This window comes from Corylus avellana, chromosome ca11 (genome assembly GCF_901000735.1).
Source record: "Corylus avellana chromosome ca11, CavTom2PMs-1.0".
NCBI classification, from domain to species: domain Eukaryota; kingdom Viridiplantae; phylum Streptophyta; class Magnoliopsida; order Fagales; family Betulaceae; genus Corylus; species Corylus avellana.
In genome coordinates this window covers 19,763,274-19,784,485 of record NC_081551.1, presented here as the reverse complement: position 1 = coordinate 19,784,485, position 21,212 = coordinate 19,763,274, and the positions used below count along the sequence as shown (strand labels likewise).

The following is a 21,212-nucleotide window of genomic DNA, read 5'->3' as shown; positions in this document are numbered from 1 at the left end:
GTCAAATGTCTTTTTTCCCCTTGCCAAACATTTTTTTCACGTTTTACTCACAAAAAATTCAAAACTCATGTCACCTATATTATATATCAAGTCAATCAATTTCTTTCCTATCTCTTATCAAGATTCTTTACCCTAGACACTCAAACACCTCCGCTATTTTTGGTCATATGTGCCATCGATTCCAATTCTTTAATGGATTTCTTACTTATAATACTTTGGTCTTGTATTAAAAAGATAAGTAGTTCACATAAAATATATAATTTATAAAGAAACTCATGAGTGTTAACTTTAGTTCTATATTAGACAGATAAGTAGCCCACATAAAGTATGTAATTTATAAAAAAATTCATGAGTGTTAACTTGCTATCTGAAACCGGAATTTATAAGTGATTATATCGAAGTTTCAAATTAACTAATCCTTTTATAGTGATAGTACAAATGAAACTAATCTTTTTTTCCTTCACCACTAGTTGGTCCACGTTTTATATCATGTACAGGTTTGTGCAATCAAACACCACAATCGACAACTCGAACCTCAATCATAACAACTCACCAAAAAAAAAAAAAAAAAAAAACTCAATCATAACATATCATGATATGTAGAAAACTTTAGTACTCCAGTGTAAAATAAATCTCACAAGACCGTATTCACAATATATATATATATATATCATGATGATCCACGTCATGTGATAGGGAAAATTGGAAATTGGAGGACCCTTTTCGATTGTAACATGGTACGAGGAAAGGATCGACCACATACATCATGTGGTGGACAATGTTCACAAGAAAATATCTTACATGCATGGTGCATATTATGCTGAAACCTCTATTTAAAGGGTCACTTTTATTACAATATATATGGTGTGATTTCGAATTAGGTATATACAAGTGGTTCCCAACTCTCTTTAAGGAGGAAAAAGAGATAAAAGAGGTAACTTGGGTGTCGGAGTGCTCCTGGTCCTCCGAGTTTGGCGGTTTTCTAACGACATCTTCATTATTTTGCAGGAATTTCGTCGCCGGTCCGATCCAAATGGCTAATGATGAGCAGCAAATAAGTAAATGGAAAGGCAAGGCTAGTGAAGAGCTAGCAGGTCCCAAAGCAGAGCAAGTGTGGCCTCTTTTGGAAGACTTCTTCGGCCTCAACAAATGGTTCCCAACTCTCACAACTTGCCTTGCTGTTGAAGGCATCAATGGACAACCTGGGTGCGTCCGCTACTGTGCTGGCTTCAAAACCCCAGTTAATAATGGCGAACAAATTATGAACTGGACGAAGCAGAAGCTGCTGTCCATTGACCCAACAGAGCTCACTTTTAGCTATTCCATTGTTGATGGAAATGTTGGGTTCAACTCCTACGTATCGACCGTAAAAGTGGTTCCCAATGAACAAGGGTGTAGTATTCATTGGTGGTATGAAGTTGAACCGGTGGAAGGGTGGATGCCGGAGGATTTGAGCGTTTTTATCGGATCGGGTTTGCAGGTCATGGCAAAGAGAATGGAAGAAGCTCTTCTTCATCTCCATGCAAGCACAAATCAGAAACCATAATTAATTTGTAGTACTACTCGTGCTTTCGTAGTTGTTATTGTTGCTTTTGGTTTTGCTGTTTTCATTTTCTGCGCTATCATTATTAACATGCCCCTTGCTTGATTTGGAGATTGTTGAGTAATCCTGAGCTGTATGTGAGTGAATTGTTTCGCAATCACTATCAAAAAAAAAAAAAAAGCCTAATTAGTAATGTTTGGAATAGGGACGTTTTTGAAAACGTTACTAATTTGAGGCGTTTTACTGTTTAAACGTTCATATTCAAAAAAATAGGATGTACTGTTCACACGTCCCTATTCACACGTAAATAGAGACGTGTGAATTGTGTTACTGAATAAGGATGTGTGAACAGTAAGTTACTGTTCAAACATCCCTAATTTTAAAAATTTTGGCACTTGAAGCGTTTATAACAACCATCCACATCCAAAAACTTCAAAATTTATCCTCTATCACTCACACGCACCACTTTTTTTTTTTTAATATATATATATATATTTGAATTTATTTTATTTTAAAAAATAATAATAATTTTTTTTTGGGAATTTTTTTTTTTAATTTTTAAAGAGAATGGACAATTAAACAGTGCAAAACGTCACCTTTCAAAAAGGTGATGTGCACACTATTGCCATGTCCCCTTTTAGGGACATTTTCACTATTTAAACGTTCCTAATTTTAATTTTAATCATTATACTTAGGAATATTTGCAAAATGTCACTATTTGAGCATCCCTAATTAAGTAGAGACGCTTTTTTTTTTTTTTGCCTTAAAATGTCACATTAAAAATGTCCATAATTCTAAGGTTTTTGTAGTGAATGAAATTTTCTATCGTCCCTGAATGCAGACAGAAGACGAGGAAAGAGGGTTTTTTTTTTTTTGCCAAATTTACGTACATCCCTTCCCTCATCTGCCCATTTGCCACTCTATCATCGTTGTCAGCCTCTACTTCATCTACCACATTTGTAATTCACTCACCGCCCCAGCTCCCCTCTTACCTTTTTCTTTAGATCTTCATAGCTGGTACTCCTTCTGCCTACAAAGACTTCCAAATCCAAATGAGACATGGCAATGAGGCTCCTCTAACATCGGCTTTGGTCTAGTCATTACTAATGTTATCCTCCCTGTCATAACCATCAAGTTCTCTTGTCGTTGCAGTAGGCATTTCTCTAAATAACTTTCATTATACTGCCTAAAAAACTACCGTTTTTGGCAACCCGTTTCTATGCCCATACACCACGTAACTACTTGACCCGGTCATTTATTTGATTCATTTACAAATCTTTTAATTTTTTCTGTATTGCCATGTTTGTAATGATATCTTTGTTGGTGTTGCCCAACCCCACCTTTTGTATAATTAAAAGACTTTTTACATGCACGTGTAATTCAAGTCCCACAATTTTGAAATAAAAAAGTAAATCACTGACGGGTGCAGAAGGAGTGGAAGCAGATTAGCAGCCCACGATCAACAAGAGAAGGAAATAATATGGAATATTGAGCCCAAGTATCACTCGAGGGATTGGTGAGTCAACTGCAACTATGAACAAGTAAATACAGAGTAATGATACAAGACTTTTTCTTTGGCATCAATCATGATACCACTGTATATGAGAGAGCTTTAAATACCTTTGTTACATCATCCTCTGTTAGTTTGTGAATCACCGACAGAAATGAGGCCACTTCACATGATCTGCCAACTAGAAGGGGTCCCAAGCATCAAGCCATTTTATTCATCATCCATCGAAAGCACAAGCAGGCCAAACTCCTTGGGGCTAAATGATCTGAGCCGAATTAGATCATTCTCATATTCTGCCTGTCAAAGCAACTAGATCTACAACTCCTCTTCTAGTTCATCCGGCACATGCAACTTCTCAATGGCAGACTGTCATAAGATTAGAAGAATGAGTGAACATAGCAAACATTTACAACAAAAGAAAAAGAAAAATGCAATCTATTTGTGCAGTAATCGGACTTAAAATAAATGCTTTTATTTTTTCACAAAAAAAAAAAAAGAAAAAAAAAAGAGGAAGCTAAAAGATGCATAACTAATCTCATGACAAAACTGAATGGCAAACTTGTTTGTAATAATGAGAAAAAGGGGCTGAGAATCACAAGAATTGAGAAGGCCTGCATTAAATTGAATGGATGGGAAAGAAAGATTTGGAAATGGCAGATCAGGCGGAGGAACAGCAGCCCCACCCTTAAAACAAAGGTTGTACATAACAAAAGAGGCTGGTTATGGCTTTAACTTCATAGGTGGGACCCTGCCCGCTCTCTTCACTATTTTTGTGGGATAATTGAAGCTTTAAACCCTTTTAAACTTATGATAGAAGAATCCCCAACTCTACAAGGCCCACACTAATACTGCTAGGCTATAAAGCTTGGTTTACAAATTAAAACCTTGATGAATGTATTCCAAAGATATTTGATATGGAATATAGTGAACTGTGCCCACTCATTTAAACTCCCCCGATCCTCAAAAAGAAAGAATCATATTTTCTTATGTGGAAATTTACAGAATTCTGGAAACTGAAGGTGCATTGCAATAATAATATCCAATTTTAAAGGCAATAAGATAACTACGAAATAAGTTGATCACCTTAATGGCAGCAATATCTGTCGCAGGTGGTTTCAAATCCAAAGCAAGACCAAAATGAAGCATTGCTTTTTCATGCATATTACGCCGCTTATAAATGTTACCCATCAAAGCAAACACACTGCTTTCACGAGGGATATACTCTTTAAGCTCCTCCAGGACTTCTAGGGCTTGATCAAAATTTTCCAAGCTAACTAGTATATTAGCCTTCTGATACATGGGAAGAGGATTCTTCTTATCGGCTAAAATAGCGTTCTCCATGATCACCAAGGCTTCGTCATCTCTCTGTCGGATGATAGAAACACAATTAAAAGTGCATTTAGGACTGTGATTTTGAAAGCCATCCCATAAATGTGATTTTAAACCAAATCGCAATTGCTTGAAAATGCGTTTTTAAAAAATTGTGGTTAGAAAATATAGAAAAAACTATGTTTAGAAGGCAAGGGAAGGGGTGTGTTTTTAAAAACATGCTATTTTAAAAGCTAATCTGCAATATTAAAGGCCAGACCACAATTTTACTAAACACTTAACTGTGCTTTTAAAATTGTGATTTCAAATTGCACTTTTTGAAATCGCAAACCCGAACAGAACCTAAGAGAGTTTTCAAAGACAATATGCTTCTTGAAGCTACAATATTGGAATCATTATAGCAAGAGACCAAACCTTTAAGGCATGCAAAGCTGTGCCAAGATAACACATTATAACAGAAGAACATGGATTTATCTGGAAAGCCATCCGGAAGTGATGCTCTGAAAACTCATACTTCTCTTGGCGGAGATATATCATTCCAAGCCCATACCAGGAGTTATAATGTCTTGCGTCAACCTGAAGTGCACTCTGGTAGCTCTTAATTCCATTCTCAAAATCCTCCAAAGCTACATATCTGCAGATAAGGATGCAATTGCAAGATCATAAATACCTAGCTGAAATAATAAAAAGTAAGAATTAACCACCAATGGATAAATTCACTCTAGTAGCTATTCAATTTTATGGGTTAAATCAGGGTGGGAAAAGAGACTGCCATACTCATGACCACAAAGAGTGTGTGCATATGCAAATCTCGGATTAAGTTGAACGGATCGCTGGAAATTTCTCAGAGCAGTTTCATGGTCTTTCTGCAAGCTATAGCAATTTCCCATAGCACACCTGCATGTCCATTCAAAAGGAAACATATAAGAAATAATAATGCAGATAATAACAACTAACAAGTCCTAATACAGCCATCAAAAACAAGAATCTAAGAGCTTCACAGCCTTTTGACCCTCAAATTTGCAAAGACACATTCCTAGCGATGTGTAAAGTAGGTAATTAATGCCAAAAAACCAAAAATCACTGAACTGCTATGAGTAGCCATCACAATTACAACCATTTAACAGGAGGGCAGAAACAAACACAGCTCATAAGGCAAACTGAAAGATAAATGCCAAAAAAAACCTTTCCTTCCTTCCCCTGAACAGGTAGGCAGGAACAATTTATACTTCTATAAATATGAGTCTGCATAACTCAAGATTTCAGAGTTTAATAGAGAATAATAATAATAGTACTTTTCAGGGGAAGATAAATGCCACAAGAGTGAGGAAAAAACTAAAATCCATGTTCATTAAGACGAGATAATTAAAGATTGTACTGCATATTGCAGCTCAACTTTAAACACAAGATTAAAGTAAAAAAAAAAAAAGTGATGGAGAAACAGCTCTGAGGATGCAAAATAGGAGTAATAAAAGGTCACTCGCAGAATTCTAATGCTAAGCAGTTTTATAAGAAAACTAAGACTAGAATGCACTGTGTTATTTGAGGAAAGATTGATAACGCTACCAAGATTGAGGAGCTAAGCGGTCAGTTGATATAAGTTCTTGAGCCAGGTAACTTAACTTCATATCTTCCTTCAAATGCTGCAATAGAGATAGAATAACTGTCAGTGAAGCAATAAAGGGAGAAACTTTTACTGCACACATCCAGTATCATAAATGCAAGAAAATATATTAAGAGTATACTTGAAGTTAAGAGTAGTTATGACATAATAAGTAGAATAACAATGACTTTAAGCCCCCATTTTGTGGTTAGCTTAAGTTCACTGAAGTTACCCAGCTAAGGGAGTTTATTTTCAGATTGCATCCTGGGGAAAAACAAAGAATTTTTTCAAGGACAATATAACGGGAACTCACATAAAGAACTGTAGAATACATATCCATTCCTTCTAAACTGTAAGGGGATGCCTGGCGGGCAAGAGTGAAGGCCCAATCTGCTTCTGAATAATCTACCAGTTCAAAATATGCTTTTCCAACCTGCATTTAACACATGAACGAATGTATTTCAGAGATTCTACTGCTCTAGCAGAAGAGTCATTTACAGATCGATAGCATGTAAATAAACCAGTTCATTGATAGATGGGGAAAAGGTATAAAATCCAGAAAAGCGTTAAGAACAGAATTTTGAAAAACCAAACTACCTGGGAAAGCACCCAGCCTGTGTTATACTGCTTCTGTGGAAGCTTAAGATATACATCCAGTGCTTCCTGTACAGCCCAGAACCAATCAAACAATTAAGCATGAGACAGGAAATACAAAATCATCTTCCAAACAAATCTTCTTTTTTGTTCTATTTAAATAAAAATTATATTTCATTTATTCAAGAATAATCATTTAATACCTGGCACCTGTACATGCAGGAAAGTCTGTAGCCTTCCCCAAGAGTTCTCAAAAGGCCCATTATTTCTGAAGCACCGCTAATGACTCTTGAGCCATTCATAATAGCTGCACTAATTGGAATAGTTGCTCCTTCTTGTTCAAGGGATCTAGTATCACCAGAGGGAGATGAACTAGAAGTTGTCAATGTGGTATTTGAACGAGAATCATCAAAAGTCTCATTGCGTATCCCTATATGAAATAAAATTTGAAAGCTTATAGAGCGTCAATTCATTAGCAATTGGGCAGAAATATAGCATAATAAAAAAATTTGACTTCGGGTTCTGGCCAAGCTCACATTAACATATTGGAAGTCATCATGTGTAATCTATAAGAAAGAAATCTTGGATCCATAATGCAGTTTAATTTGAGTTCACACGTGGCTTAGATAACTATTATAGCTTTAGTTGCAATCAAGTCCTTTTATCATTAACCAAGTGGTAGTGAACAATTAATAGTAAGGAATATCAGTGACAGATCATCATTTTTACAGTTTTCAATCCTCATATGATAGTATAATTTAACTGAATTAGTATAAGATAGAAGAGATTCTTTACCTTCATCAATATTTTCATTTGTCCATGACTGACCCTTACGAACTGTCACAGCACGAAATGCCATAGAGCTCAGCTTGGAACCGCCAAGATATTTAGAAGCGTTGCTAGTTCCATTTCCAACAACCATTGTGGCGCTCACATTTGTGTTGGCCCCTGAATCTCCAGAAAGCCTTGTACTTCGTCGAGGGCCAGAATCAGAAAATAACCTCCCAGAAATCTGGAAACAAAGGAAACAAAATAATTTTAAGGGGGAAGATTTCAAATTGTGCATCAAAAAGATCTAAAAATGAAGAATACTCCTCCCACAAACAAGGTCTACATGGATATACCAAGCAAGCAATAGAAAAAATTACTGCAAGAAACGTGGTTAATAAGACAGGCTCCAATCACTTAATGAACAAAATGAAAATGTCACGTCAGCTTCAACACAAAAACAAGAACAACCACGCCCCACCAAATTATTAAGATCGGGCAGAAAGATGCCATAAGATGTGTAGACAAGTTAAACCTACAGATTAAAGTATGAACCTATGTAATGAACTGAAGGCCGCATCAGCCAAAAAGAAAAACAACGTTAGTGTGAGCTGAATTTTGTACCCAAAAAAGGCAAGGAAAAGCAAAAACTACTGAATAGCCTTAAAAAAAAGGCAGAACCAAACCACAAAATGATCTTAAAAGGCAAACTAATAGATTAGTGCCAGCTCTGAAAGCTCACAACTTCACATAGAAAAAATTTAACAAATCAAACAAACTGATAGCAAAAACAATTCAAACTTAGCTTTTCTAGCCAACGTGTATGGTGTATCTAAAGCTGAGAGTCCCTGCTCAGTTACTTATTCAAAAGACACATACAGTCTCCTGACAAGTTACAAACAACTCATATAGGCTTCCTAGTTTCATGCACAATATATGCACTCTGAAAATCTGACCAAGTAATTTGTTAAAACAAATGCTCTACAAATGGACACATAACAATTTAAATTGTGAAATTTATAATAAGGAATTACTGCATAACGGTATTATCACTATATTCTGACCAAAAGAGGTGATACATCAAAGTGGTGCTACGTGTAATTATGCTTTTATCTCTACACTCCCACTTTGCGCTTTGAATGAATATACATTAGTTTTATATATCAGCCCAGATTACAGTTGAGAGATGAGCAATTCCAGTTGAAAGACTCCATTCTCTGTTCCTTATTCCCTCTTACAAATTAAAAAAATAAAGAGCATGAATATACAAATCTATAACCTTCCGTAATTTTCCTTCATCCACAAACTTTCTTCGAGGGGCTTGAATAGTAGAGTTCACGGTTGACCTTGGAGAGCTATCAGCACCGAGTATACTTGGGTTTGGACCATTTGGCTGCGCATTTCTGCACAAAGGTGGTGGAGCAACACCTGACAACTGTGAAACATAGAGGATCTAAGAGCACTGATTGATCTTTACAGTAAAAAGGAAATAGAAATTAACGAAGATGTAGATAATTCAATACATTTGCTAAAGAAACAAAATATTGTTGCACAAATCATGTCCATAAGCTAAAGGTGCAAAAGCAGTGGCAAATCTCCATATTTTTACTACCATGGGATTTATGAGCAGCATCAAAAAGGATTATGAGTGCAGAACTTCTCATATAAAAGTTAGGTATAGCCTACATGAAAATTAAAGCAACTACACTAGAGAAACTTGCATTTCACTAGCATAAGATTGAGAAGACGCTAAAAGGAATGAGATAAAGGCTTACTCCTGGGAGAAGATATAATTATATAAAGAGAACTCTGAACATATTCTAAAAACAAGAATTATGAGGGAACTTACGAAATGTGGGAACTGCATAGTAGGGATTACAAAATCCAGACCCGAAAACCTTAGGGGTGTGCAGCCAAATATAGAGTTCAAGTACATAAGCCAAATATAGAGTTCAAGTACATAAGCCATAAAGCCCAAAAAAAAAAAAAAAAAAAGGCAATGTCTTTGCCACCATAGTGTCACCTGAAAATTCGGAATTTCCTAGTTCAGGCTGAGACCTGAGCCCACATCTTTATTGTTAAAGAACTAAAAACCCATGTAAAGTAAAGAGATCCTACCTACTCAGCACTAATAATTCTGTGAACTTTTAAAACCACCACACATGGAAAAGGCCAAAATCTGGTCTCTTAGACAAAAAAAAGTATAGAATATAAACCACAGGACAGACAAAACAAATGTCTTTGGAACAAAAGTATCACCTGGAACTTCCAAAAATTCTTAGATAGCATCGTCAAAAATTAAAGATACATCCTCTTATATAAGAAACTATTAGAGAGATTGAGACTTTAGGGAGTTTTTCAGTCAAGCCATAATATAACAAGTTGGGACACCACTCAACTCAAAAGCTTAAGCCTATGAGTTTGAGCCCAACTATGCTATATTAACTACTCACTTGTGATATAACATTATGAGGTGTAATTTAAAGTAAGATACCTGTGAAACCATTGGTGAAGGAGTATTATAGAATGATATGTTTGATGAACTGCCATTTAAAGGCTGAACAGCAGCTGCTCCATGATAATTTCCAGGAATATCTCTTAGGTTATTGCCTTGCATGTGTTTCAACTGCCTTGGACTGGCATCATCTGGGCCTGGAACAAAGTTCCTAGCAGAAACTGAGCTACGATCCTCATTTGGCATGTTCAAGCTTTGGGAAGCTAATCCATGGGGTAAGTACTGCTTTTGTAAGCAAAAAGCAGCTGCTTCACCAAAAACTGCAGTTGCTTCTTCAGCAGCGCCTAAAATTATCAAAAAAGAAAGGCCTTGATTAAATATGGATCAAAAGTACAAGATCAAGCCCCAAACTATATACCTCAATTGCGTGAGCATTGTTCACTAAAAAAATAGCAGCAACTGCAGTCATATCCTTTTTTTTTTTTTTTTGATAAGTAACTGCAGTCATATCCCTAACATAGAATACATTTACTACAAACCTTATTAAGAATTAATCCGGCTCTTATAACTTTTTTTTTATAAGTAATCGACAAATATCATTGCGGCCCTTATAACTATGGCTTAATTAACTTCCAAAGTCTCAAACTTCATCATTCTAAAAGGACATTATCCTATGCCTTGTTGTGGCAACAGCTGCATATACTTTGAATAAAAGCCAAGTCAGCAAAGGGAACTAAAATACAGACACAGACATGGTAAATAAGTGGGGATGTAAATGGATCATATTTCTAATTACATGATCATGGTCAGATAGAAATTTTTTTCGATAAGTAATCGACAAATATCATTTAAAGTGTAAGGCGCCCTTAAGTACACAAGAAGTATACAAAAGGAAACACCTAACTAGAATTAGCGAAAAGAACTAGGAAATCATTATAACTAGAAATTTGAAAAATCTTTTGGCTCAACTTTATCCCAGTTTTGCTGAGGGAGCAACCCCATTTTTAACCTTAGCACAAGCGCTAAGCGATAATAATACCTTAAATGGGTAAAAATATGCAGAATTTATTACTTTTCGTGGAGGATTAGATCTAGTAACTGGGGGTCTATGGCTAACCGATATTGCACACCATCATTTATTTATTGCAATTCTTTTCTTGATAGCGGGTCACATGTATAGGACCAACTGGGGCATTGGTCATGAAAATCAGAGCTACTAGAAATCATGAATAAAGGACAAAGCGCATGTCTCAATAAAAAGGCGCTACCATCATCACCTAACTTCCCCACCATAAATCTTTTTTTAAAAAAAAAAAAAAAAAAAAAGGAAAGAGCTCTTCAAATTAAAGGGCATTGATCACAACACTAGCATCGATCACGACCATTCCAACATGCAGGACATTATTTATGTCCCTTAACAATCAAACTCAACTGACAACATATTAAAGAATCAGTTTAACTTGAACTGCAAATGCAGATTTTGATTATGAAATTACACATCCACAAGGCGGCGTAGTCCAATATTAGAATATGTAGGAAAAACTTCACTTAACCCCTCTATTGTCATCACTTTTACAATGTTCCACCTAAAGTTCAATTTCTCTCAATTAAGTGTATCCATCTTTCAATTGTTTGCAATCTCACCCCTTCGTTAACTTTTCTATTATCTTTTCCCAAAATACCCCCATTCATTTTAGGAAAAAAAAATTGCAATGGTCTGAATTTAATGGTATTTCCAAAAATACCCATGCCTCAATCTTTGCAAAAAAAATTAAATATTTTTTCTATGAAAAAATAGGTAAAATTTTAATAGGATTTAGCGGAAAATCCTAACAGAGGAGGGATATTGAAAAAAATTAAAAGTTCGATACACTAAATTGAGAGGTTTTGAACTTTAGGGGGGAAATTGCAAAAGGGGTGGCAATTTAGGGGGGGTAAGTGAAGTTTCCCGAATATGTATGATATTTACATTCTCACGATAAAACGTACAAAGATGAGATAAGAAGGGGGGAGGGGGAGAACATCTGCTAATAATGATAACTTAAACGAATTTTAATCCACTAATTAGCAAGTCAAAATGAAACTCAACATATGAAGTAAGTTGGCTCTTAATCAGCTTAAATTTCTAAACATAACATTTTAAGCCCTGAGAATTAACTGATCAGTTGCTGTGTGAAATTATCAATTACGCTGGTAGCACAGCAGTTCAAGAACTTGGACCATGTGGAAATTCTTTGTACAAACCTAATACACATAGCTCCTCATATGCAGCCCACATTAAAGGATCTACTGATAATGCCTGCTTAAAATGATGTACAGCACTTTTCCTTCTATCAGTGTACCTAAAACAACATAAAATCTCAATAAATAAAAAGCTAATATTCAGAATTAAGAAATTGCACAAACACACATACACATAATTATGCAATATGCACGTCAATAACAACTAACCATTTCAGACTTTATGTTAGTTCTGACATTCAAAGATGAGAATTGAATTAAATTCAGATTCACTTCCTAGCCGTAAGACAAAGGAAGTATAATTCATAGAGCACAAAGGATTAAAGACATAGTAATGAAATACAATCAACTGCACTTAATGACCCAGTTTACATTGTCCAAGCACTAATTCAATCCAGGACTTTGGATAAGCTAGAGCTGCAAGTAATAGAAACAAATTAAGGAACAGAAGCTAACACAAAATAAGAAAAAGCGGCCTTGTACCTCTACTACAATTAATCAGCGAAGAAACATGAAAGGACACACAGAGTGGGAGAGTCTGATTCTTGGGGAAGGAAGGGGAAGAACTTTATTTAATATATTTCTTTCACCTGATATCATGTCAAGTAAAATGCAAATAGATTTGTAACTTTGAAAATAAGTTTAAGACCACTTCATAAGACATCCACTTCATATAACTGTATGAGAGAAACCAGTTTTAAGGGTGTCTCTTTCATTTCTTTTTGTTTTGCTTTTTTTTTTTCTTTTTTTATAAAACAATGTATTGTATCACCTTATTTGTTTCTCATTTGTACTGTACATGTATTTCAAGCAACAGGTAATAGAATTCTGGAAGTTTAGAAAATGATATATGGGACAATAAAATAGCAACCTACTTGACCAAAAAAAAAGGAGTGACCTGTAAATAATCCCTAGAAGGTAATGACCGGCTGCACCATTTGGAATCTGCATAAAGAAGATAAACAACAAGAAGCAAGTCATCATCATCCTAAAAAACAACTGAACAAGCAGACACTTCCCCAAAAAATAAAAAACAGACAACCAAAGACCAACAAATAGCAGTGATGGAACATACAAAAGATTACAGTGACCAAAGTATAAATCATGCAACTTGTTTGAATCCCAGATTTGAAGAAAACAAATGTAATGGTTAAGAATATTTTTCTTGTAAAGAGCAAAATCAAAAGAAGTTAGCTTGTACACAAGTTACTCTCCAATACCTCTGCACCTGGCTCATTAGCAGGACATAATGCAGCTTCGGCTTCTTTAAGAAGGTCCATCTGAAAGCATGATAGTGCAAACAAGTAGCGGGACTGAGCCATTTGCATTCCTTCATAAATAAATGAACGAAAAAAGAAGAGAGAGAGATTAATGGATGATAATTTTAAAAAAAAATCAACCACAATAAAGAAACGTCGAAGAACCATAACAACAAATTAGTTGAAAAATAGCAAAAACATTAATACTATGACACATACCCTTCAAAATATGGTACGCGGCATAAGATTGATTGTTGTGCAAGTAACAGCCAGCTAATAATTGCATATTCGTCTGCATACAACAAAAAGTAAGCATCAAGAATTCAAGAACTAAGAGGAATGATTAAGAAAATTCCAAAAATTGATGTGTCCCTCGATGAACAGCAATCAATTCTTAAATAAAAAACCTAAAAACTAATGTGCTTTGTCTTCTTCCGAAAATTGCAAGATAGAGTCCTAGTTAACCAAGCCCACTGAACAGTTTTTGCAATTTCACCCACTACTTTACAGTTTTTTTTTTTTCTTTCTTTTTTGGGTAGTGAATAAGTAAGTTCATTACAATTTCACCCGCAACTCCATCCAGCACTCTATGCTGCATTTAAATCACCCCCTCCCCACAAATTTCTCATAATACCAACCACAGAAGAAAGGAATTAATAGAAAATAAATTAAACTGAGGGTTTTGATAACGAGAAGTATCAATCTTGATTATATGCGCCAATGTCTCCTTTGGCTAATGAGACACAACATTCAGATTTCAAAGAAATAAGCTTCTTTTTTTGGCACGGTTTCTCGGGAACCAAACAAAGAGGCGAGAAAGTAAAAAAGTAAGTGGAAAATACCAAAAAAGATTAAAAAAAAAAATTAAAATCTTTTTAAAAAAAAAAAAAAAAAAAAAAGGAAAAGGAACCTCAGAGGGGAACTCAGCGCAGAGGCGTTCGCAGATGAAAATGGCGTTTCGGTATACGAAATGACGAAGGCTGTTCTGTACGCAGTCTGTGAGTATTGCTTCCATGGCTGCCTTGATTCTCACAGCGAGAAAGAGAGGGGGGTTTCTGGTTTTGGGGGCTTCTTTTAGGTTCAAATCAGGGCGGCACGTGTAACATCCAATTTCAAAAACCAAAAAGAGGCACGTGAGAGCGATCGGGGAATATAAAATATTTGTACAAGACAACGTCGTCGTTCACTTTTTTAAGCTTTTTAATAATGTCTACTCAAATTATCGATTGAGGAAATATGGCTCTAAAATGGACAAAATTTTCTTTCAAATTGGATTTAAATAATTTTTTTCAATATGTTAATATGAGAATGATTTCCTTGTTGTCACCTCATAATGCTGCAATTTGGAGAAAATGAGTTAGAATAATTTCTTTAAACCTAATCTATAAAAATGATATGCATAGTTTTGTAAATCTCATTATTATCTTGTTTATCAACATACGTTTTCGTAAAAAAAAGTTCACAGGAGTCCAAAATGTATTTCATGAGAGTTGTAAACATACATATTTGATATATATAAAATAGTCATGCAATGCTTAAAAAGCAACAACAAGCATTAATGTAAGTTTGTACATTAAAATTCCCTTGAGGCTCCATAACCTCAGATATTGCAAAAATATCTATCATTAATTATAAGTCTAACTAAAATGAACCTAGACTATGAAAACTGAGGCTATCGGACGACTAGTCAAAGTGGTGTTCCCTGGAATGTTTCGGGTCGTACGTCTAAGCTTAAGGTCGTACATCCGCTTAGAAAGTTTAGGTAGAACCTCATTTGTTCCAAATGTCATTCTATCATCTAAAACTGGTTCTAAAGCTACTAAAATGATTTCTAGGACCTTCAATCTCAAAATAATACCTCAATGCATAAGAAAATCTGTTTAACAAAGGTTAAACGTTAAACCAACTTAAATAAATATTAGAGAAAAACAACTTAACTAGAAGCTCTACCAACTCAGGTAACTATGAAAAACACTTAAACATCATAATAATTAAGTAAGAAACAAGCTAAGCTTAGAAGATTACTTCATTGAAGCAAAACCTCAAAAAAATCTTTATTTATCCTCCAAAAACTCTCACAACTCACAAAATCACTCAAGCAGGGGTTTTAGATGACAACATGGGCATAATGAGGCTTAAGGGTCAAGTGGAGAGGGGTATTTATAGGGTAGGAAAAGCTGTGGGCACTGCAGGAGGTGTCCTATAAAATAAAGTACGTATGGTACTATAGGGACGTACATCCACATACTATTTATATAGCGGTCCAAAGGCTGTATCGTATGTACAAGCATTAACTCGTGGTCAACCAAAAGTCAGCATACATCCATGTGGTCCCCCATGCGTACGTTCAAGTACTATTTGCAGGCGTACGTCTATAAGGTCCCACATACGTACGTCCAGTCAAAAAATCTGAAATTCTCAAAATGCCTCCCAGTTGTTCCTAGTAACCCAAAGCCCAAGGCTTCGTTTGGCAAAAGCCATGGCCTACATCCTGTTCACTTTGACCTTTTGACCATCAACACTTTGTCCATATTACCCTTATCTTTATCTGGCCACTTTTGAGTTTTTTGTCATGAAAATGCCTAAATCACCGAAATAGGCGTCCCAGACCCTGTTGTCCATCCTTCACTTACCACCAGTCTGTGGAACACCATGATCAGAGCTTTTTCCACAAGCTCACAACCGCATATGTCGCTCGCTTTCTATGCAAGAATGGGCCAATATGGTGCCCTTCCGGACAAGCACACTTTCCCTTTGCTTCTCAAGGCGTTTTCCAAGTTAAAAAACGATGACCCTTTTCAGCTTTATGCTCAAATTGTCAAGTTTGGTTTTGATTTTGATCATTTTGTGAGGAATTCATCGATTTCCGCTTTTGCTAATTGTGGTTATATGGAGGATGCACACCGGGTGTTCGGTGAGAGTACGCAGAAGGATGTGGTTGCTTGGACTTCCTTGATTGATGGGTAGGTGAGAAATAACTGTGCCCTACAAGGATTGAGGTGTTTTATGGAGATGAGATCGACGGGTATTAGAGTTGATGAGGTGACCGTCGTTAGTCTACTCTGTGCGGCTGGAATGGTGGGTGATATTTGGTTTGGAAAGTGGGTTCATGGGTTTTACGTAGAAGCAGGGAGATACGTTAGTCTATTCTAAAAACCAGCATTCGGCCCGAACACATTCGCCGCCGAGTGGTCCCTGTTCGATCCTTCCGGCAAAAAAGCTCTCAAATACCAGTCCGTCCCGTCCAGTGTCAAAGTCGGGCCCCAAAATAATCGGTTCTCGGACTCGACCCGCTCCTCTCCTCCGAAAACGGCTGTATTGCTATGAGCCCGAGGAGGTTCACCCTCTTGAAGCCGTACTCGCCGGCTCTGACCGCTACGAAGTGGGCCAAGTTCCCTCTGGCACTTTTTCCGGCGATAAAGCAACGGTTAAGATCAGCATTTGGGTGGCAGATCGCGTCCGTCCATTTCGTCGATGAATCTCAGCGCGTCGAACCCTTCTTCGTACTGGGATGGGAACCGATGCTCCGGCGCCAGCCGGTAGTTGACGGAGAAGACGATGGCGCGGAGCTCTCGGGCGAACTTGCGCGCCTGTTTGCCTACAGAAATCGAGTTGGCTTGGCCGAGGATGTAGCCGCCGCCGTGGAAGAACACGATGACGCGCATGCAGACAATGTCTTTTGGATCGCCACCAGTGGGGGAGGGGGCTGGGCTGTAGATTCGGAACCAGAGGTCGCGAGAAGGAAAATAATTACTGGTGTAAAGCTTTTTGTTATCTTGGATTTGTTTAGGGCACAAGTGTTATTTCACATTAGGAAAATGACAAAAACAGTGTTTAGGCCCCGGTCATCCCTTTTGCCAAACACCCCCAAATTAACTCACTAACTAAGCTACATAAGATTAGTTAATTATTTAGGTCAATATAAGTAGCAATTTTAAAAATGCAATTTTTAAAAACAAAATTTTTAAGATCCAACTTATTAAAACTACAGTCCCAAACCAACATGCAAAAGCTAAAGTTCTTTCGTTTAATCCCAATGATGTCGTTCGCTTGACATTTTTTCCCACAAGCGAGCAATCAGAACAACGCAACCTATTTCGACTTTTCCGTTTTCTCCATCCTCGTAGCTTCTGATTCCAATGGACGACGAGACCCGAGCACCGGATGATCCGATGATGGAAGACGACCCCTCTTCCACAGTCCTCGACCTCACCAGCTACCAACTCCACGATCTCGACTCGGTCGACTTGCCCCCGAGTCTCACCGAGTTGGACCTGACGGCAAACCGGTTGTCGGCCTTGGACTCTCGGATTGGGCAACTCTCCAACCTCAAAAAGCTGTCTCTCCGCCAAAACCTCGTCGATGACAACGCCGTTGAGCCGATCTCTCGCTGGGACGCATTGTCAGGCCTCGAGGTATTCAATCTCTTTCCTATCATTTTTTTAATACCATAAAATGGGGGATGGTCGCGTTTCTGTGATTTTTCTCGGCGGTTTGTTCGGTTTCCGAGAAAATATGGGAAAATAGTATGGTTTTTTACTTTCCAGTTTTGGTACTTCATTGGGCTGTTGATGCTTGGCCTATGTGCGCGTGTGTCGTGTTGTTCTCTTGGTGCTCTGTTTGGATGGTCAGAAAATGTTTCAAATGAAAAATGAGTTGAAGGCTTTGAAGCTCAGAATTTCTTAAATTAAAGAAAAGATTGAATGGCATATGTGTGTGTGTGTTGGATGCTCAGATGATTTGTTTTTGTTATCAGGCTGAATGAAATTATGCTTCTTCTACATCCTTCATTTGATTCTTGTACTGTGTAGATAGTTGCTAGAATGACATGGAGGCTATAATTCCTTTTGCAGGAGCTGGTGCTCAGAGATAATAAGCTAACGAAAATTCCTGACGCCAGCATATTCAAGAAGCTTTTGGTTTTCGATGTTTCTTTCAATGAGATCACTTCGTTGCACGGATTGGCCAAGGTCTCCAACACGCTCAAGGAACTCTATGTATCCAAAAATGAGGTTACTAAAATGGAGGAGATTGACCACTTTTATGATCTGCAAATTCTTGAACTTGGCTCCAACAGATTGCGGGTGAGCTCTCTACTTTCTTGAAGGATCTTTCTGATGCGAAGCAAAATAACAGTTTATGCGTACACATAATTGTTGGGTGTAAGCCTTAGTATGGTTGTTTAATTGAGCACCCTTTGGTCAGTGTATCTATGTGAAAGTGTGAGGTATTGACTAGGATGGAACAACAATAAGTTGTATCATTTTTCTTTATTGGAGTATTGGCTAAATCCTTCATATTTTTCTACTTCAGGTAATAGAGAATTTGCAGAACTTAACAAATTTACAGGAGTTATGGCTGGGGCGAAATCGTATCAAAGTAGTAAACCTGTGTGGGCTGAAATGCATCAAGAAGATTAGCTTGCAAAGCAATCGTTTAACTTCTACAACAGGATTTGAGGTATGCCAACCTGCTGTTGTAAAAGAGTACATCTTTTGGCAATGATGCAAACTCTCAAGGCAATGATGCAAACTCTCAAGGCATTCTGTTATGTAAAACACTGCACATCTAACATGTTTTTTTTTTTTTTTTTTTTCCTTTGATTATCTCTGCAAGGATTGCGTTGCTCTGGAAGAACTATACTTGAGCCATAATGGTATTTCTAAGATGGAAGGCCTGTCATCTTTAGTCAACCTCCGAGTTTTGGATGTATCATCAAACAAGCTAACATCAGTGAATGACATTCAAAACCTGCCGAGGTATGCGTAGTATTCCTCCCCAATCCTGTGGGCGATATTGTGCTCTCTTTTTTTTCTTCTATTGGTGATTTTATCACCTGAATGGATATCTATTTACAGGTTGGAAGATCTATGGCTTAACGACAACCAAATAGAATCGCTTGAAGACCTTGCTGAGGCTGCTGTCGGTTCAAGAGAGACACTCACCACCATCTACTTAGAAAATAATCCATGTGTATGGCTATTCACAATTTGGAGAACCTAAGTCTTTTAAAGCTTCACTATTGCTTTCTGCCACTTTGCTTAGCCATCTTCCTGACTGTTAGTATATCTTAATTCTCGTGTTTGTTCCCTTCTGGTATTCATATGTAAACCAGCAAAGCCCCTTGTCTTAAATGTTTTTACCATTGAGCTCTACGTGGGGTCATAAATTTTATCACTTCTAGGCCATTATAACTTAACGTTAACTTCATCCGCAGTCTTCTCGACATTCCTCCCTTCCTAGAACGGCTCAAATCAACAAATTCCATTTTGGTGTGATGATTTGTTTTCACTGCACGACTTCTTACCCCCTTTACTATAAATTTGCTGTCTCATGGTTTCTCCTTGTAAAAAGGGTGAGATGAAGCAACTTTTTTTGTTACCATCTTTCGCTTAGAAACCTATTATGATTTCATTTTGTTCTATTGCGTCATCTAGATTATCTACTCTTAAGCTTTATAATCTGCTCTTTATTGTCGCACCCCATGTTTGATGTTCATTTTCCTAATAGGTCTCCTTGACAAGTTCCCTAACAGTTGTCTAGTGAGACAATGTTACTGAAAACATAGAGGAAGTTACCAATTAGTCTGTTCACGAATGTTAGAGATGGTAAGTGGGCATTCAGTAGGGGCCATGCACACATATCTGGGGAGTTATAAATCAGCTGACGGTTTGCTGAAAAGTCTGCATCTCTGAAATATAGTGGTGCTTTATCATGGGTATTGTTATGCGAGAATATCTGAGAGCTACTTACCAAATAAAGAAATATTGAGAGCTATTCTCGTACTCTTCTCGCTCCTATTAGGATTTCATGTTAGGAAGTTGGGTCATCAATGACACGTCCTATTTGTTTTATTAAAACACAGACTTTAAGAAAGTACAATAGAAAGCAGACATAGAAGATTATCACATTTTCTCGGGTGTCTAATTAACTGATAGAGACTGTAATGATCCTTGTTTAATGATTGCAAGAAAACTAGTTTAATTATAGATTAGACTTATGATTCTGCTTTATTGCCATGTATATGTGATATATGGGTAATCCTTCTTTCAATATGGTTAAGGATGTTTAACCTATAGTGTCCTTTCAACTTTGGCAATTGTATTTGATATTTCTTTTGCAATTTCTCTATATTTGATCATGCTTCTTTATTCCAGGCAAAGTCTCCAAGCTATTCTGCTACACTCAGACAAATCTTCCCAAACATCCAACAAATTGATTCTGATGTGTTTGCTTAAAAGGTTTATGTGGCTACAGCTTTTGTCAAGACCGTTGTAGTCAGAAGCCCCAGCCAGAAGTAATAACCCTGCATGAGTTACTTCCTATTTTTGCTCTCTCCATTCTTCATAATTGAGTGTTGCTGCCTTCAGCTTAATAGGCTGTGTGTTCACTAATCTGGCTTGCAGGCAAACTGTGGTTCTGGAGGTCGCTTAAAAGGCAAGTAGTGGTTTTGGAAGAACACCCTTTATCCTAGGAACATGTTGATCAAGCATGGCATATTCAAGACTCGTGCCTGCTCTTTTGGTTATGAGGCATTTGATTAACTAATTTTTCTCGGGACCACCTTCTTCCTTGTTTCCTTTTTTTTGGCTAAATTTTGAAGTAAATTGTCTATGTTATGGTCGTTTTAAGCAACTTTGTTACTCCTGTTACAGAAGGATGTGTGATGAAATGCTGTGAACTCATAGAGGTGTAATTAGTATTAGAAACTTCGTTTACGGGGTCTTCAAAGAAGTATAATGTTGACTTGAAAGTTCATGCATGATTTGCCTTAACCCTTCCATTATCTCAAAAGGTTTTACTTTGACCTCCAGCACCGTCTAATTTCAACCATGTCTATGTTTTGCGTGTAATGGTTCAAATACAAATAGGATGTGGGATGAGTTGGGGCAACTTGCTGCTGAAATTCT

At 37.0% G+C, this 21,212-nt stretch overlaps 3 protein-coding genes and 1 pseudogene across 4 annotated transcripts; 2 read left to right on the top strand and 2 right to left on the bottom strand.

The window, feature by feature from the left end:
- The first annotated feature begins 827 nt into the window (after window positions 1-827).
- LOC132166412 (lachrymatory-factor synthase-like) lies at window positions 828-1,654 on the top strand. Its single transcript, XM_059577214.1, has 2 exons — window positions 828-934; window positions 1,009-1,654. The coding sequence occupies exon 2, from the start codon at window positions 1,034-1,036 to the stop codon at window positions 1,544-1,546; it is 513 nt and encodes a 170-aa protein (XP_059433197.1). The 5' UTR covers window positions 828-934; window positions 1,009-1,033; the 3' UTR covers window positions 1,547-1,654.
- Window positions 1,655-3,002: 1,348 nt separating this feature from the next.
- On the bottom strand, window positions 3,003-14,399 carry LOC132165966 (cell division cycle protein 27 homolog B). Its single transcript, XM_059576684.1, has 16 exons — window positions 14,213-14,399; window positions 13,522-13,594; window positions 13,264-13,373; window positions 12,942-12,988; window positions 12,047-12,144; window positions 9,842-10,146; window positions 8,627-8,782; window positions 7,375-7,591; window positions 6,783-7,009; window positions 6,583-6,648; window positions 6,299-6,418; window positions 5,949-6,025; window positions 5,160-5,279; window positions 4,797-5,016; window positions 4,137-4,418; window positions 3,003-3,419 (listed from the first exon to the last, which is right to left on the bottom strand). The coding sequence occupies exons 1-16, from the start codon at window positions 14,315-14,317 to the stop codon at window positions 3,369-3,371; spliced, it is 2,274 nt and encodes a 757-aa protein (XP_059432667.1). The 5' UTR covers window positions 14,318-14,399; the 3' UTR covers window positions 3,003-3,368.
- A 1,850-nt stretch (window positions 14,400-16,249) lies between these two features.
- Window positions 16,250-17,084, bottom strand: LOC132166738 (probable carboxylesterase 18; annotated as a pseudogene).
- A 216-nt stretch (window positions 17,085-17,300) lies between these two features.
- LOC132165599 (protein phosphatase 1 regulatory inhibitor subunit PPP1R7 homolog) lies at window positions 17,301-21,064 on the top strand. 2 transcript variants are annotated; one of them, XR_009438514.1, is made up of 7 exons: window positions 17,301-17,717; window positions 18,156-18,386; window positions 18,616-18,762; window positions 18,919-19,061; window positions 19,161-19,275; window positions 20,460-20,599; window positions 20,709-21,064. XR_009438514.1 is itself a non-coding variant. In XM_059576230.1 (6 exons), exons 1-6 carry the CDS (start codon window positions 17,442-17,444, stop codon window positions 20,538-20,540), a joined length of 993 nt encoding a protein of 330 aa, XP_059432213.1. In that variant the 5' UTR covers window positions 17,301-17,441; the 3' UTR covers window positions 20,541-21,064. The 2 variants fall into 2 exon arrangements, 1 of the variants encoding a protein (XP_059432213.1); XM_059576230.1 differs by having other exon boundaries at window positions 20,460-21,064.
- Window positions 21,065-21,212: the final 148 nt, after the last annotated feature.

Excerpts from the sequence above, each read along its gene's own strand:
- LOC132165966 (XM_059576684.1), bottom strand. The coding sequence starts at position 14,317 with ATGGAAGCAATACTCACAGACTGCGTACAGAACAGCCTTCGTCATTTC. Across the intron at positions 8,783-9,841 it reads CTTCACCAATGGTTTCACAG|TTGTCAGGTGTTGCTCCACC; the intron begins GTATCTTACTTT and ends TATGTTTCACAG. Across the intron at positions 3,420-4,136 it reads CAGATATTGCTGCCATTAAG|TCTGCCATTGAGAAGTTGCA; the intron begins GTGATCAACTTA and ends ATCTTATGACAG.
- LOC132165599 (XM_059576230.1), top strand. The coding sequence starts at position 17,442 with ATGGACGACGAGACCCGAGCACCGGATGATCCGATGATGGAAGACGAC. Across the intron at positions 17,718-18,155 it reads ACGCATTGTCAGGCCTCGAG|GAGCTGGTGCTCAGAGATAA; the intron begins GTATTCAATCTC and ends TTCCTTTTGCAG. Across the intron at positions 19,062-19,160 it reads GACATTCAAAACCTGCCGAG|GTTGGAAGATCTATGGCTTA; the intron begins GTATGCGTAGTA and ends ATCTATTTACAG.
- LOC132166412 (XM_059577214.1), top strand. The coding sequence starts at position 1,034 with ATGGCTAATGATGAGCAGCAAATAAGTAAATGGAAAGGCAAGGCTAGT.